This window comes from Bidens hawaiensis, unplaced genomic scaffold, assembly GCF_021521415.1.
Source record: "Bidens hawaiensis isolate Kalapana, Puna unplaced genomic scaffold, B.hawaiensis_p1.1 tig00022752_1, whole genome shotgun sequence".
Lineage (NCBI taxonomy): Eukaryota > Viridiplantae > Streptophyta > Magnoliopsida > Asterales > Asteraceae > Bidens > Bidens hawaiensis.
In genome coordinates, this window is record NW_027493557.1 from 109,543 (window position 1) to 122,544 (window position 13,002).

At 40.2% G+C, this 13,002-nt stretch overlaps 2 protein-coding genes across 2 annotated transcripts; one reads left to right on the top strand and one right to left on the bottom strand.

Moving 5' to 3' along the window:
- Window positions 1–1,650: 1,650 nt before the first annotated feature.
- LOC143566200 (uncharacterized) lies at window positions 1,651–2,547 on the bottom strand. Its single transcript, XM_077052957.1, has 3 exons — window positions 2,426–2,547; window positions 2,012–2,171; window positions 1,651–1,897 (listed from the first exon to the last, which is right to left on the bottom strand). The coding sequence occupies exons 1-3, from the start codon at window positions 2,505–2,507 to the stop codon at window positions 1,678–1,680; spliced, it is 462 nt and encodes a 153-aa protein (XP_076909072.1). The 5' UTR covers window positions 2,508–2,547; the 3' UTR covers window positions 1,651–1,677.
- Window positions 2,548–3,262: 715 nt separating this feature from the next.
- On the top strand, window positions 3,263–12,949 carry LOC143566224 (uncharacterized). Its single transcript, XM_077052975.1, has 7 exons — window positions 3,263–3,808; window positions 3,911–4,034; window positions 10,279–10,691; window positions 11,125–11,201; window positions 11,466–11,601; window positions 11,749–11,952; window positions 12,030–12,949. The coding sequence occupies exons 1-7, from the start codon at window positions 3,263–3,265 to the stop codon at window positions 12,093–12,095; spliced, it is 1,566 nt and encodes a 521-aa protein (XP_076909090.1). The 3' UTR covers window positions 12,096–12,949.
- Window positions 12,950–13,002: the final 53 nt, after the last annotated feature.

A 13,002-nucleotide genomic window follows, 5' to 3' on the forward strand; every position in this document is an offset into this window, starting at 1 on the left:
TGTCATATTTCAAGCTATTTTGCGATATTTTGAATATGCTGACACGTGTCTTGGCATTTCGTTATTCCTCTTTTGCGCGACGTTATCGTGCATTTATTATAGGGAATTATGAATGAGTTTTGTAGCCTTTACGTGTCAGTATGTGTTACTCTGCCTATATCCATTATAATCCAATGCGCGGCCCCGACCTGAAACCTCAACAACTATGCTTTGGCGTGTGCTTTGCCTTAGTTGTGTTTAGGCATGTTATGGTCCAGTTGCGCAATACGTGGGATGGATGCTATGGGTAATTTGAGCTAAGGCTCCTCTTATTGGGCTAAGGCCCTGACGTTTTAGAGTTAAAACTCGTCAACGCGTCTGAGCTTGAAGCTCGCGCATGTATGTTTTACTTCGTTTCATTTTTAGTTTGATGTCAATATAATGTTGTCATATTGCTCAAATTAATAAAAGGAAGTGTGAAACATGTATGCAAAAATCAAAATCAGGCTCGCACATGCATGGCGGCGGAGTCGTGACTCGCGGGCGTGCATACATGGTGGCGAAGCTTGATCCTTGGCAGTGCGCATGCACGGCGGCGGAGTGGTGACTCGCGGGCGCGCATGCATGGCGGGGAGTTGCGTGGGCATGCATGGCGGCGAGTCTTTTGCGCCAAACCCACATGGTGGTTTCCGCGGTGGTTTCCACGGGCGCTCACGCATGTCGGCGGAATGGTGACCCGCTGGCGAGCATGCATGGTGGCAGTCTTCTGCGCAAAACCCACATGGTGGCGGTCTTTTGCGCAAAACCCATATGGTGGTTTCCGCGGTGGCGCATGCATGGCTGCGGAGTGAGAATCCGCGGGCGCGCGTGCATGGCGGCGGACATCTTGAACCTAAAATCCAGGTGATCTGTAATTTTAAACCTAAAATCCAGGTCTGTAATCTAGGTCTAGATCTGTAAATCAGATCTAGATAGATCTGAAGCTCGGAGCGGAGAGAATTTAAAACCATCACAGATCCGGAGGCTTGATCATCCGAATCAGGTAGTTTCTTTTTTGGATCAACAAATCCTTTTCAGCTTCATCTTTGCACAGATCTGGAAGCCTCCTTTAGATCTATGGATCTTTTTGAGCTTTAATAGAACAAGTCTTGAAGCCTCTTTCTGTAAACTTCCAGATCTGGGTTTTTCTTGGGAGAGATCTGAGAACCGAGACGAAAATCGAAGGGTAGTTCGTTGCCGTCCCACGGATGGCGCCAATGTCAAAACATGAAATGAATCTGACCTGATCCATGACGATGTTTCCACGGATGTCGAGATGAACGAACCACGCCTTGATCTTCTTCTCCGGTTGCTTGAGATCTGCAATGGCCTTTTGGGGGTGTGGAGGTGACTGCTAAGAAATCTCAAGGATCTCTTGTTTACAGACACAAAAATGGTTATGGTGGTGGCTCTTATTGAGCATGACCCACTTAATAAGAAGGTGGAGACCTCCTTATATAGAGAGCCTCATGGCCACCATCATGGTACCCTAATGGGCCTAGCCCAGTTGGAGTTACCTGCACAAAACCCCCTCAGCCCAATAACATTGTATTAGTCCATATAATAAAATAAGCCAAACATAATAAATTTAGGGTCGTAAAACCGGGTTTAGTACCATACCCCTACACATATGACAACATTTAGATTTACAAATACACACTAGAGGAAACGGCGACCTCGCTGAGTTGATGCTGAATCTGTTTCCAAGTCTCCAACGAAGAACAAGATTCTATCAAGAATCCCCATCTGACGCTCACTTCTACTACCCGTAATGTCACCTCCTGCATCCAGGTGCAGACGTTTTGATCCCAAATGTTTTTGAATTTGTCCTTGGTGGATGAGGAAATAGTCGTCTCCCTCCCTTACGATCTTCAGACCCCTGGATTGACATTATAAAATAGCCTTGAGTTAGTTTCGAAATAGTATAGACATATTTACTCTCTAGTTTGTTGAAGCTAATGGAATGTAAAAGGAAGGATTAGTAGTTACATACAATCCAACACGGTCACATCGATCTTGAACTGCATATACATCTTTCCATGATTTAGAATCGACGGGTGCATAAAACGTGGCTCGGTCTATTCCCCAGCGTTGTTTAAAGAGGTTAGACCAAAGCTCATCTTCTGAAGCCACAAGCTTCCACTTCCTGCAAACTTGACAAACAAATAACCCAGTCATGAGAATATGAGGCCAAATTGTAAAATAACACATAAACCAAAAGGCCAATCACCAAATGAAGAATGAATGCTGTAATTGGGTCAAAAACAGATTTACCGGTATTCATTAAAAAAGATACATATCACACACAAAATAGCAAATTGTAATCGCACAGGCAGGGAGAATAAGAATGATAATAATTTAGTTAAATTAATATGACCATACACCAATTTTGATCTAACCGACTGACCTTGGTGAGCAGCAACGAGATCCTGATGATGATCCAATGAAGAAAAGACTTTCATACACAGATCGGCAGGTAGACTCTCCATATATGGCCTATTCGATCTCAATCGAAACGATGGATGATATATTTATTTTCAGACTATCTATCTGTTCAACTAACTAACTAACTAACTAACTCCACACGAGTCACTCACTCCACATATGTTCTTAGCAATTTTGGATGTTACACCTTTTGTCCAACAAATCCACACATTTTTATTTCTAATCCTTCACATTCTTTTATTCTTTATATATTTATTTATAGTATATTTTACAAATTGCGTTTTAAAGAAGATACACACTAAAATTTCAAAACTAAACGCTAATGATTGAACAAGCATAACAATAAATATATATAATTAGTCTTTGTTAAATCATATGTGTTCCACTAAATAGTTTCAAGCTACTTATACTACGTAAACTTAATTTGAAAGTTGTTATGGAAATGCTATTGGGGCTTCATCTTCGTAAGTTGATAGTACTTTCTCATCATCATCACTCGACCAATTAGATATGGCATGCATGATTTTCATCCTCAACAAGCACACTATGTGACATACTGTTTATTACATTCAACCTTCGATACCTTTCTTGCAAACTCATGACTAACTTTAAATTCCATCACTCGTATGTTTTGTGGGGTATGTAACACTTTTACCTAGCGTAGCTTGTTCAAAATAATTTCCATTTCCATATATTATTATATATAAAAAGGTTTTGTTAAAAGTTGAGGGAGTAAATCGAAAAGTATTGAAAAATAGCTAAAACATTGGGGGTTCCGAATGATGAATGATGAATGATGATGATGGGATTACAAGGTGACACAGACATTCAGTGGGTGTCGTCAATTGACTCTCCGGAGTTCGATCGTTTCAAGTATGCGGTGAGTCATTCGTCCATCATTGGACTGGACGCCGAATGGAAGCCCGTCGTAAGACCTCACCAACCCACTTTCCCACCAGTTTTGCTTCTTCAAGTGGCCTGTCGACTCACCACTTCCTCCTCGTGTGTAGTTTTCTTACTAGACCTCTCAAATGAAGGGGATAATAATAATAATAATAATCTTCTTCTTGTGCCTTCCGTTTACGAGCTGTTAGCAAATGTCTTCCTATCTCCTAATATCCTCAAGCTAGGGTTTCGATTTAAACAGGACCTGCTTTACCTTTCTTCTACTTTTCAAAATGCCTCTCATTCTGCTTCTGCTTTCCATAAGGTGGAGCCATTTATGGACATTGCAAGCATATACAGTAATCATCTACAGCAACAGAACAAGCAATCCAGAAGGAAGACCGCGACAAAGAGCCTATCCTCCATATGCCACGAACTTCTAGGCTTCTCTCTTTCTAAAGTATTATTCCTATTCCTATTCATATATCTCAAATCAATAGAGTTAGTTAGTTAGTTAGTTAGCTGTATATAACAACAATGTTGTGCTCTTTCTTTCTTTCAGGAACTACAATGCAGTGATTGGTCGCTACGTCCTCTCACGCAAGCTCAAATGACCTACGCAGCTTTAGACGCTCTATGTTTGATTCATATCTTTGATGTCTTTCAACACAGACTTCTCCAACAAGGTTTCTCATTTTTATTTCTTCTGTATTGTCTGACACTACCCGTTGTTCTTTAGATTACCTTATTATTATTATTATTATTATTATTATTATTATTATTGTTATTATTGTCAAGGGTTGATGGTGCTTGCTCTTTTATGTGATAAGTTTTTTTTTCTTTCTTTTGAACAAGCAACGGATATTCTTAGTGGTAGAATGCATGATAATTTTCTAGTGATCTTTAAGTTCCTCATGTAGTGACAATTGACACAAAGAAGTGGATACACAGAGAGTTTGAGTGTTTATGTGAGATCATCTGACACTGACGCAAGTATAGAAATATTATATATATGACATGACATCGACACAAAACTTGAAATATTAAATATTAGATACGTTGTAGACTGGCCCAGTTACATTTTTACCCCATGATGGAAGTTCAAGGCCTAAACATGAAACATTAGCTCGTTCAATCTCAACTTGTAGAAGCACTGTCACATAAGTTGTTTTCTTTAGTTTGTAAAACGAAATATGTACTATTCTTCTGCACATGGATGCTACTTTTGGTATAATATTCTTCATAGAGTTAAGCGCAGGGTAGTTGGACAACATATCTCAAGAGATGAAATCCTCATCGGTTTGTTATATCATTTATGCTTACACCTAGGTAGTCAAAGGTGCTAGATGCACTCAAGGTGCTTAAAAGGCGAGGGCTTTTTTATGCAAGGTTCACAGTATGGACTTATAACAGTTTTAGGGATTGTAGACAATGTTTCAGGCTGGCCTAGGGCCAGTACAAGCTGGCTCGAGGCCTTTTTTGGATGTTTCATAGCAGTTTTACTTTTAGGCTTTTAGTAATTTAGATCGGAATTTGCAAAATATGGCAGACATCTCACTAGAGCGCCTTGATGTCCGCAAAGCGTTTTGGCTGTGCCTTGTCTCGCTTAGGTGCCTATGGTGCCTTTGACCAATGAGGTTTACTCATGAAGTGTTTGCGATTTTGACCGCGGGAAAAACAATATGAAGTTGCTTATCATTTTGTTGTTAATTATAGAGTGATTTGGTTTTAGAATTTAGAGTGATAATGCTATAAAGATTGACAAAAGGGTTTTAAATATGTGCATCAAACTTGGAAAGTGTGACAACATTATAAAGTTTGTGCATCAAAACCCATTAACCTTGAAGAACCTATGTAATGGGTTTTGAACTTTTGATGCACATACTTTATAACGACACACTGTTACAAACTTGTGCATTGCAATGACTTTAGGTTTTGGGGCACGACCACGAGCTCACAAGGGTGGTGCCTTTTGTTAAATGTATTGCTAGTTGTTTTAATTAGGGTTTAGCCCATGTAGTTTGCTAAAGCCCATGGGCCCTTTATGGGTTGTAGTTAGGGTTTTACTTGTGTATATATAGGTGGTTCCCCCTTTGTATTATTGACACCTTCAAGTAATAAACATTATTACTTTCACTACAACCATCTTATTCTTTACATGGTATCAGAGCCAAGGCTCTCGGTACAAACCTGAATCCCGGTTCCCGTCCCGACTTCTGTTCCAAGATCTGTTCAAGTTCAGATCTGTTTAAAAGTTCCAAGTCACTGTTTGAGCTGCTGTCCGAAACAAATCTTTTTTCGGCAGATCTTTACAACTCACCGCCCCCGCCATTATAACCTACACCCTCCGATTTGCCTTCCCTAAAATTCCGACGTCCATCCGCTGCCGCACGCGCCCCCACGCGCCTTCCGTTGTCCACCGCTGCCACCCACACGCCGGCGAGTGACGGCGCGTGACCCCACCTCCGGTCACCGGATTTTTCCTTGTTCATTCCTTTTTCCGTCCAAAGCTCCCTGTGTTAGTTTTCTGATATAACAATCTTTTTTTTTCCGTCTGTCTCGGTTATTGTGTTCGAGTTTGTTCAAGCACCTAAGCCACCAGATCTGAAACAAACCCCAGCACCGGTTTCCGGATTTGTTTCAAACCCGTCCAGCCAGCCACTGTCGGAGTACTATCACTGTTCACGCCGGATTTACTGTTCACGACGAGTTACTGTTCGCTGCCGGAAGAGTTACTGTTTGTTGCCGGGAATACTGTTCGCTGCCGGAAGTTACTGTTCACTGCCGGAAGTTACTGTTCACTGCCGGAATCTACCATGGAAACGAAAAACACACGTATACATTTACTAAGGAGGAGTATGATCTGATTCAACGGTTTCTTGCCTCCCAGTTGAATCCTCCTCAAACCAACTCAGCACATCCGGGTAAGTTTTCTAGCCTCGACTCATCGTGGGTAATCGATTCTGGAGCCACACATCACATGACTGGGAATCGGGGTATTTTTTCTAGTCTTCAAAATGTTTCCCATGCACCGATACGTCTTGCCGATGGATCTTCATGTCCCGTTCTCGGCATAGGATTCATCAGCAACTCGGAAAACCTAAAACTGTCTTCTATCCTATTTGTTCCTAAATTTCCTATAAGTCTTTGTTCAGTGAGTCAGATTACCAAACAAAACAACTGTTCTGTGACCTTTTACCCAACTCATTGCGTTTTTCATGAACTAGGAACAAACCGGGTAATTGGTACTGGTTTTGAATCAGGAGGTCTCTATCGTATATCCCCGTTTTCGCATCCTGTAACAAACTTATGTGATTCCGCTGTCAGGGAGACTCACTGTCGGTTAGGTCATCCCTCTACAGCGGTTCTAAGGCAAATGCGACCAGATTTACCACTTTCGTCTTTTAATTTTCATTGTGAGTCGTGTCAACTTGGTAAACATACCAGGCGTCCCTATCCCCCTAGGGTGCCTAATCGAGTCAGTTCTTGTTTTGAACTGTTGCATTCTGACGTATGGGGTCCTTGCTCTATCAAATCTACGTTGGGTTTTGAATATTTTATTACCTTTATCGATGACTATTCTCGCACTACTTGGGTTTATTTGATGAAATCTCGTAGTGAGGTATTTTCCATATTTCGAGAATTTAATGCTTATGTTCAAAACCAATTTAACACCACCATTAAAACTTTACGATCTGATAATGCTAAAGAATACTTTTCCACCGACTTTTCTTCATACTTAAAAACCAACGGCATTATTCATGAATCATCGTGTGCGTATACATCTCAACAAAATGGTGTGTCCGAACGCAAAAATCGTCACATATTGGATGTTGCTCGCACAATCATGATCCAGTCACGTGTTCCTCATCGTTTTTGGGGAGATGCCGTTCTCACTGCCACATATCTGATTAACCGCATGCCCACACCCGTTCTTCATGGTAAAACACCGTTTTCTGTACTATTTCCCAACGATGAGCCATTTCCTCTCGCACCTAAAGTATTTGGTTGCGTCGCCTATGTTCATGACCATCATCCGAAAACCATCAAACTTGATCCCCGAGCCATTCATTGTGTCTTCCTTGGTTACTCACGGGTTCAAAAAGGGTATCGGTGCTATAGCCCATCACTTCACCGATACTTTACTAGTGCTGATGTCACCTTTCATGAGTATCCTTACTTTCCCGAGTGTTCCACTCCTGTTTCTGACCCGTTTCCTGACCTCGATATACCCACATCTCCCTTCCTCCCCACCATTCCTGTGTCGATTCCCTCTACAGATCCTATATCTGCTGATTCTGACCCACCGACTGAACCTCCGCCACTACATTTCACATATGCTAGGCGAGGTAAGGGTCAAATATCAGAGACACTTGATTCACATCCAAACCGCAACCCCGAGATCTACTCAGATCTTCCGTCTGCATCCGAACAATCTACACCTCTCACTGATACATCCTTACCCGATCCAGACACTACCCCTGATACACCCGTTTATGATCCTCCTGGTGCACCACTACCCGATATACCTATTTCTTTTCGCAAAGAACCCCGGAAATGCACTCGTTACCCGATTCAGGACTATGTTGCCTACACCCACCTATCTTCTGAATCTCATGCGTACACCACTACCCTTGATTCCTACCCGATTCCCAAAAATGTGACGAGCGCTCTCGCTCACCCAGGATGGCGACACGCTATGGAAGATGAAATTGGGGCTCTAAAGTCCAATCATACATGGGATCTTGAAACACTTCCTAAAGGGAAGTGTATTGTTGGTTGTCGTTGGGTGTTTACAGTTAAACTACACCCGGACGGCTCCTTACACCGCTTAAAGGCTCGGTTGGTCGCAAAAGGGTATTCTCAGGCATATAGCATTGATTATGATGAGACCTTCTCGCCAGTTGCTAAGATGCCATCAGTCCGTATTTGTATCGCTCTTGCTGCCATTAATCATTGGCTGCTCCACCAGCTTGATGTCAAGAACGCCTTTCTTAATGGTGTTCTTGAGGAGGTATATATGGAGCAGCCACCAGGGTTCGTTGTTGAGGAGGAGGCCATGAAAGTTTGCAGACTACGTCGTTCTCTATATGGTCTTAAACAGTCTCCCAGGGCATGGTTTGGTCGATTCTCTAGTGTTATGGGACAGTTTGGGATGACTCGGAGTGCCTACGATCACTCTGTCTTCTTTAGACACCAGAAAGGAAAGAGGATTATCGTAGTTGTTTATGTGGATGACATTATAATCACAGGTGATGACGAGGTCGGGATCACCGAACTCAAGCAGTTTCTTCAGTCTCAGTTTCAGGTCAGCAACTTAGGTCGATTGAGGTATTTTCTTGGCATAGAAGTATCTCGCTCTCCACAAGGAATACTTCTCTCCCAACGAAAGTATGTCCTTGATATGTTGACCGAATGTGGCTTACTAGGTTGTAAACCTGTTGATACCCCAATGCTTCCTACAAAGAAACTCCTCCCAAAGGAAGGAGATCCAATGAAAGATCCTGAGCGATACAGACGATTGGTTGGTAAACTTAATTATTTAACCGTCACACTACTGGATATCTCCTTTACTGTCAGTGTTCTGAGCCAATTTATGGCTGCACCATACACCGGTCACTGGGATGCTGCCCTTCGTGTCTTAAGATATCTTAAGACCTCACCTGGTTTGGGTATATTATACTCTGATCAGGGTCATTGTCGTGTGGGTGCCTTCACGGAAGAAGGAGATTGTCGGATATCAGGGTTCTCAGATGCAGATTGGGCAGGTTGTCCGATTTCTCGACGATCTACCACCGGATATTGTGTGTTTGTTGGAGGAAATCTTGTATCATGGAAGAGTAAGAAGCAACACACGGTTTCCCGGTCGAGTGCCGAATCGGAGTATAGAGCCATGGCAGATGTAACATCAAAGATGACATGGGTACGTCGTCTTCTCATAGAACTCGGGGTTGTTTCTAATGACTTGATGAGGTTATACTGTGATAATCAATCAGCCATTCACATAGCCAAGAATCAAGTATTTCATGAAAGGACAACATATTGAGGTCGACTGCCACCTTATCAGAGATCGAGTAGTAGGCACACAAACTGATCCTCCATCCATTCAACCGGTTCATGTGAAGACAAACTTTCAGCTTGCAGACATTCTAACTAAACCGCTCCGGAAAGCTCAGATAGATTTCATTTGTAACAAGTTGGGCATGATTAACATCTATGCTCCAACTTGAGGAGGAGTGTTAAATGTATTACTAGTTGTATTAATTAGGGTTTTAGCCCATGTAGTTTGCTAAAGCCCATGGGCCTTTATGGGTTGTAGTTAGGGTTTTACTTGTGTATATATAGGTGGTTCCCCCTTTGTATTATTGACACCTTCAAGTAATAAACATTACTTTCACTACAACCATCTTATTCTTTACACCTTTGACCCCACTTGTTAATCGGCATACAATCCCCTTGACCTTTGCCTTTGTTTATATGCACCATTGCGTATTCTTATGCATCATTGTAATCAAGAATGTATCAAATCTTATTAAAAATGATGTTAAAAAAATTGCTAGGCTTATATAAAATGAAAGAGCCCAACATTCTGGATATTTCAATATGGTTTTTTATTATTATAAAGATTGAAGTATAGTATTTGCATTTTGTGAGGGTCGTTCTGGCTATATAAGAAATCCGTTTTAAAGATATTTGAAGTTAAAAGTTTGATTGAAACTACTTTTGGTTTGCACTTTAAATCATAAGTCAAAGACGTGTTACTGTTTTCTGGCTTTTTATCTTTCGCCCTTCTGTACATGTCTAATTTCCCGTTAGTTATACTTTTGCCACCAAATCGTTTTCACCTTCAAGTGATAGATTTCCTCCCTATACTTTATGCAAAAAACCTTTCTACAGTAACCTCACTTTTTTAGGTTATGTTCACTGCAGGAGCCATCACTGAAGTTGATTGTTCAGGTCTGAATATTGGGTTGAAGCAAATTCTTAGGGAACCTACTAATTCTACTGGAATATTTAGGACCACATATTGTGAAGCTGTAGAGATGGTGAGAGCTACTATACTTGAATACCCTCAAAAGCTGCAAGAAGCTAGTTTGAAGAAATCTAGTTGGGGTACCATACCCATGGATTATACTCTCTTGCAGATTGTAAGAAAGTATGGTGATAAATTAATATTAACGGAATCAGATGGAAAGCCCAGAACATCAAAAAAGAAAGGAAAAAGGAAATCCTTTACATGCAAAGAAAAACAAGTTGCTTCTCTTGATGAATGGGAAGGCCCACCACCGTGGGACTGTTCGTTGGGTGGCGATGGATGCCCTAAGTTTCTCTGTGATGTGATGGTAAGCAGTCACTCCAAATTCCCTGCAAAATGTTAGTCCCTTCACGCCAAACGAACTAAATTTTGATTTGGGACGTAGTTTAAGGCAGGTATTTGATTATTGTCACATGTTGAACACCTTCTTAACAATTAAAAAGTGGTAGAAATATTGTTGACATACTTGGAATCATCAAAATCAGCATCTTAGTAGGTTTCTCTTAAAATTTCTTAAACACGCAATGTAACTGGACATCCCAATATGAAAACACATGAATGGTACTTGAGGTTGAGTGTATCAATGAAGCTAATTAGCTAGTAGTGATTGGTGGCCTTATTATGTTCTTTTGGCTGCATTTGTAATTTGTTTTTGTAGGTGATCAATTTACTATGATTGGTTTTAGTTGGTCAATGACTCAGAAATACTAAGTTATAATAATTTTGTTCAATTAATTCAGGTGGAAGGATTGGCAAAACATTTAAGGTGTGTCGGAATCGATGCTGCTGTTCCCTATTCTAAAAAGCCAGATACCAGGTATTACTTCTGCAAACCTCCATTAAAATCCAAGTTGATCCCTTTTTAGTGAAGTCCAAAAAGTTAGTTATTGTTATAGTTTTGAGTGTAGTGTATGATTTTTTCACTGTCATTGCCACTCCACATTACCTACCTCCATCACTGGATTGCTGGAGCCAGTTCTAGTTTTACATCTTTTTTGGGCTTTTTTGTAATAAAGTTTTAGCAAAGGTTTCACTAGATTTGGATCCCCTTATTTATTTTTTTCTTTTAATTCATCTTCAGGGAGTTAATTGATCAAGCTATTAAAGAGAAGAGAGTTATTTTGACACGAGATGCCAAGCTCTTGAGACATGAATATCTGTTAAGAAATCAGATATATAGAGTTAAGAGCCTTTTAAAAAATGACCAATTAATTGAGGTATTGCTTAGTTTACTATTATAGTCAACTTTTTAAGTATTTTATTTTATTAAAGGGAACATATTTGCAAAACCAAATATACTTATCCCGATATTTTTAGGTCTTAGTATTCCGAAGGAATTTTTATGTAAGCGATGAATATTGCAGGTGATTGAAACTTTTGAGCTGAAAATTTGTGAGGATCAACTGATGTCAAGGTGCACCAAATGCAATGGCAGATTCATCCAGAAACCGTTGTCAATTGAAGAGGCCATTGAAGCAGCAAAGGGGTTTCAAGTTATCCCTAACTGTTTATTTGACAGGAATATTGAGTTCTGGCAGTGCACAGACTGTAATCAACTTTACTGGGAGGTATGTATAAGTATAACTTCATCCACACTCACACCATGGCCTTGTAATTTGCATTTGATTATATGTTTGAACTGCAGGGAACACAATATCACAATGCAGTGCAAAAGTTCATTGATGTCTGTAAGATTACCTCAACTGACTGAAGCTTAATTGTTGTTGCTGTATTCTCTTTGTTATTGTTTAAGTTATATGCGTTTTTTACTTGACTAAATGCATGACACACAAACCACATCATTTCAGTTTTTAAAAGTATGGGTCTTAAAAGAAGTTTTTGAAATGACCATTGGACCTTCCATCTACAGAGTGTCTTTGGATTTGATTTTGTGTATGGAAAACGTTAGGGTCAAATCCAACATTTTCATTGCATCAGGTGGTTTGTATGTTGAAATTGATGGAACCTAAGAACGGCTTGTGTATTTATTTTTGTCGAAGACATTACCACACTTCTAACCATGCGAACGGGTCGTAAAAACATATATCGGTAATAAGGGAGCTGGGATTAAGTTGCAAAAGGGGTGCTAACGGGCTGAATACATAAATATATGTGATTATAAAGAAATCGTAAAGTCTATGTAATTTACTATTTTAAGATTAAGAATAGGAGTAGATGCAATGCAGGTGAAAGTCGACGAGATTATTAAAATCCGATAACCCTTATTATTTTTATGGCACATTTAAAAGCATGTACTTAAAATCCAGTAACCCTTGTTTTTTCAAATTAAAGCTTTATATGCTCCCTTTTAAGTGCCCAATCAATCAGCATCTTCTGATAACATGTAACAATATTCAGTACAACATATGAGAGCATACACCCTGATTAATTAGCTAGTTAATGAAGTTGGTAGCTAGAACACAAAATCAAACTGCATGTGTGCTCCAACCACAAACATGGGTGAAATTGAAAGGAGACAATGCTCGTCTATATAGACGTTTGCTCTACGAGCAATATTGTGAAAAACAACGGAAGGACGTGCATGATGAGTTTTACCCCGTCACGGTCAAAACATGTAATTATATCATACAATTAATAAAGAACACGAAAATATATTA

Bases quoted from the DNA above. Each gene is read 5' to 3' on its own strand.
- LOC143566224 (XM_077052975.1), top strand. From the start codon at position 3,263: ATGATGGGATTACAAGGTGACACAGACATTCAGTGGGTGTCGTCAATT. The intron at 4,035-10,278 runs GTTTCTCATTTT...TGTTCACTGCAG, and splicing joins ACACAGACTTCTCCAACAAG to GAGCCATCACTGAAGTTGAT. The intron at 11,602-11,748 runs GTATTGCTTAGT...TGAATATTGCAG, and splicing joins AAAATGACCAATTAATTGAG to GTGATTGAAACTTTTGAGCT.
- LOC143566200 (XM_077052957.1), bottom strand. From the start codon at position 2,507: ATGGAGAGTCTACCTGCCGATCTGTGTATGAAAGTCTTTTCTTCATTG. The intron at 2,172-2,425 runs GTCAGTCGGTTA...TTGTTTGTCAAG, and splicing joins TCTCGTTGCTGCTCACCAAG to TTTGCAGGAAGTGGAAGCTT. The intron at 1,898-2,011 runs GTATGTAACTAC...ATGTCAATCCAG, and splicing joins CGATGTGACCGTGTTGGATT to GGGTCTGAAGATCGTAAGGG.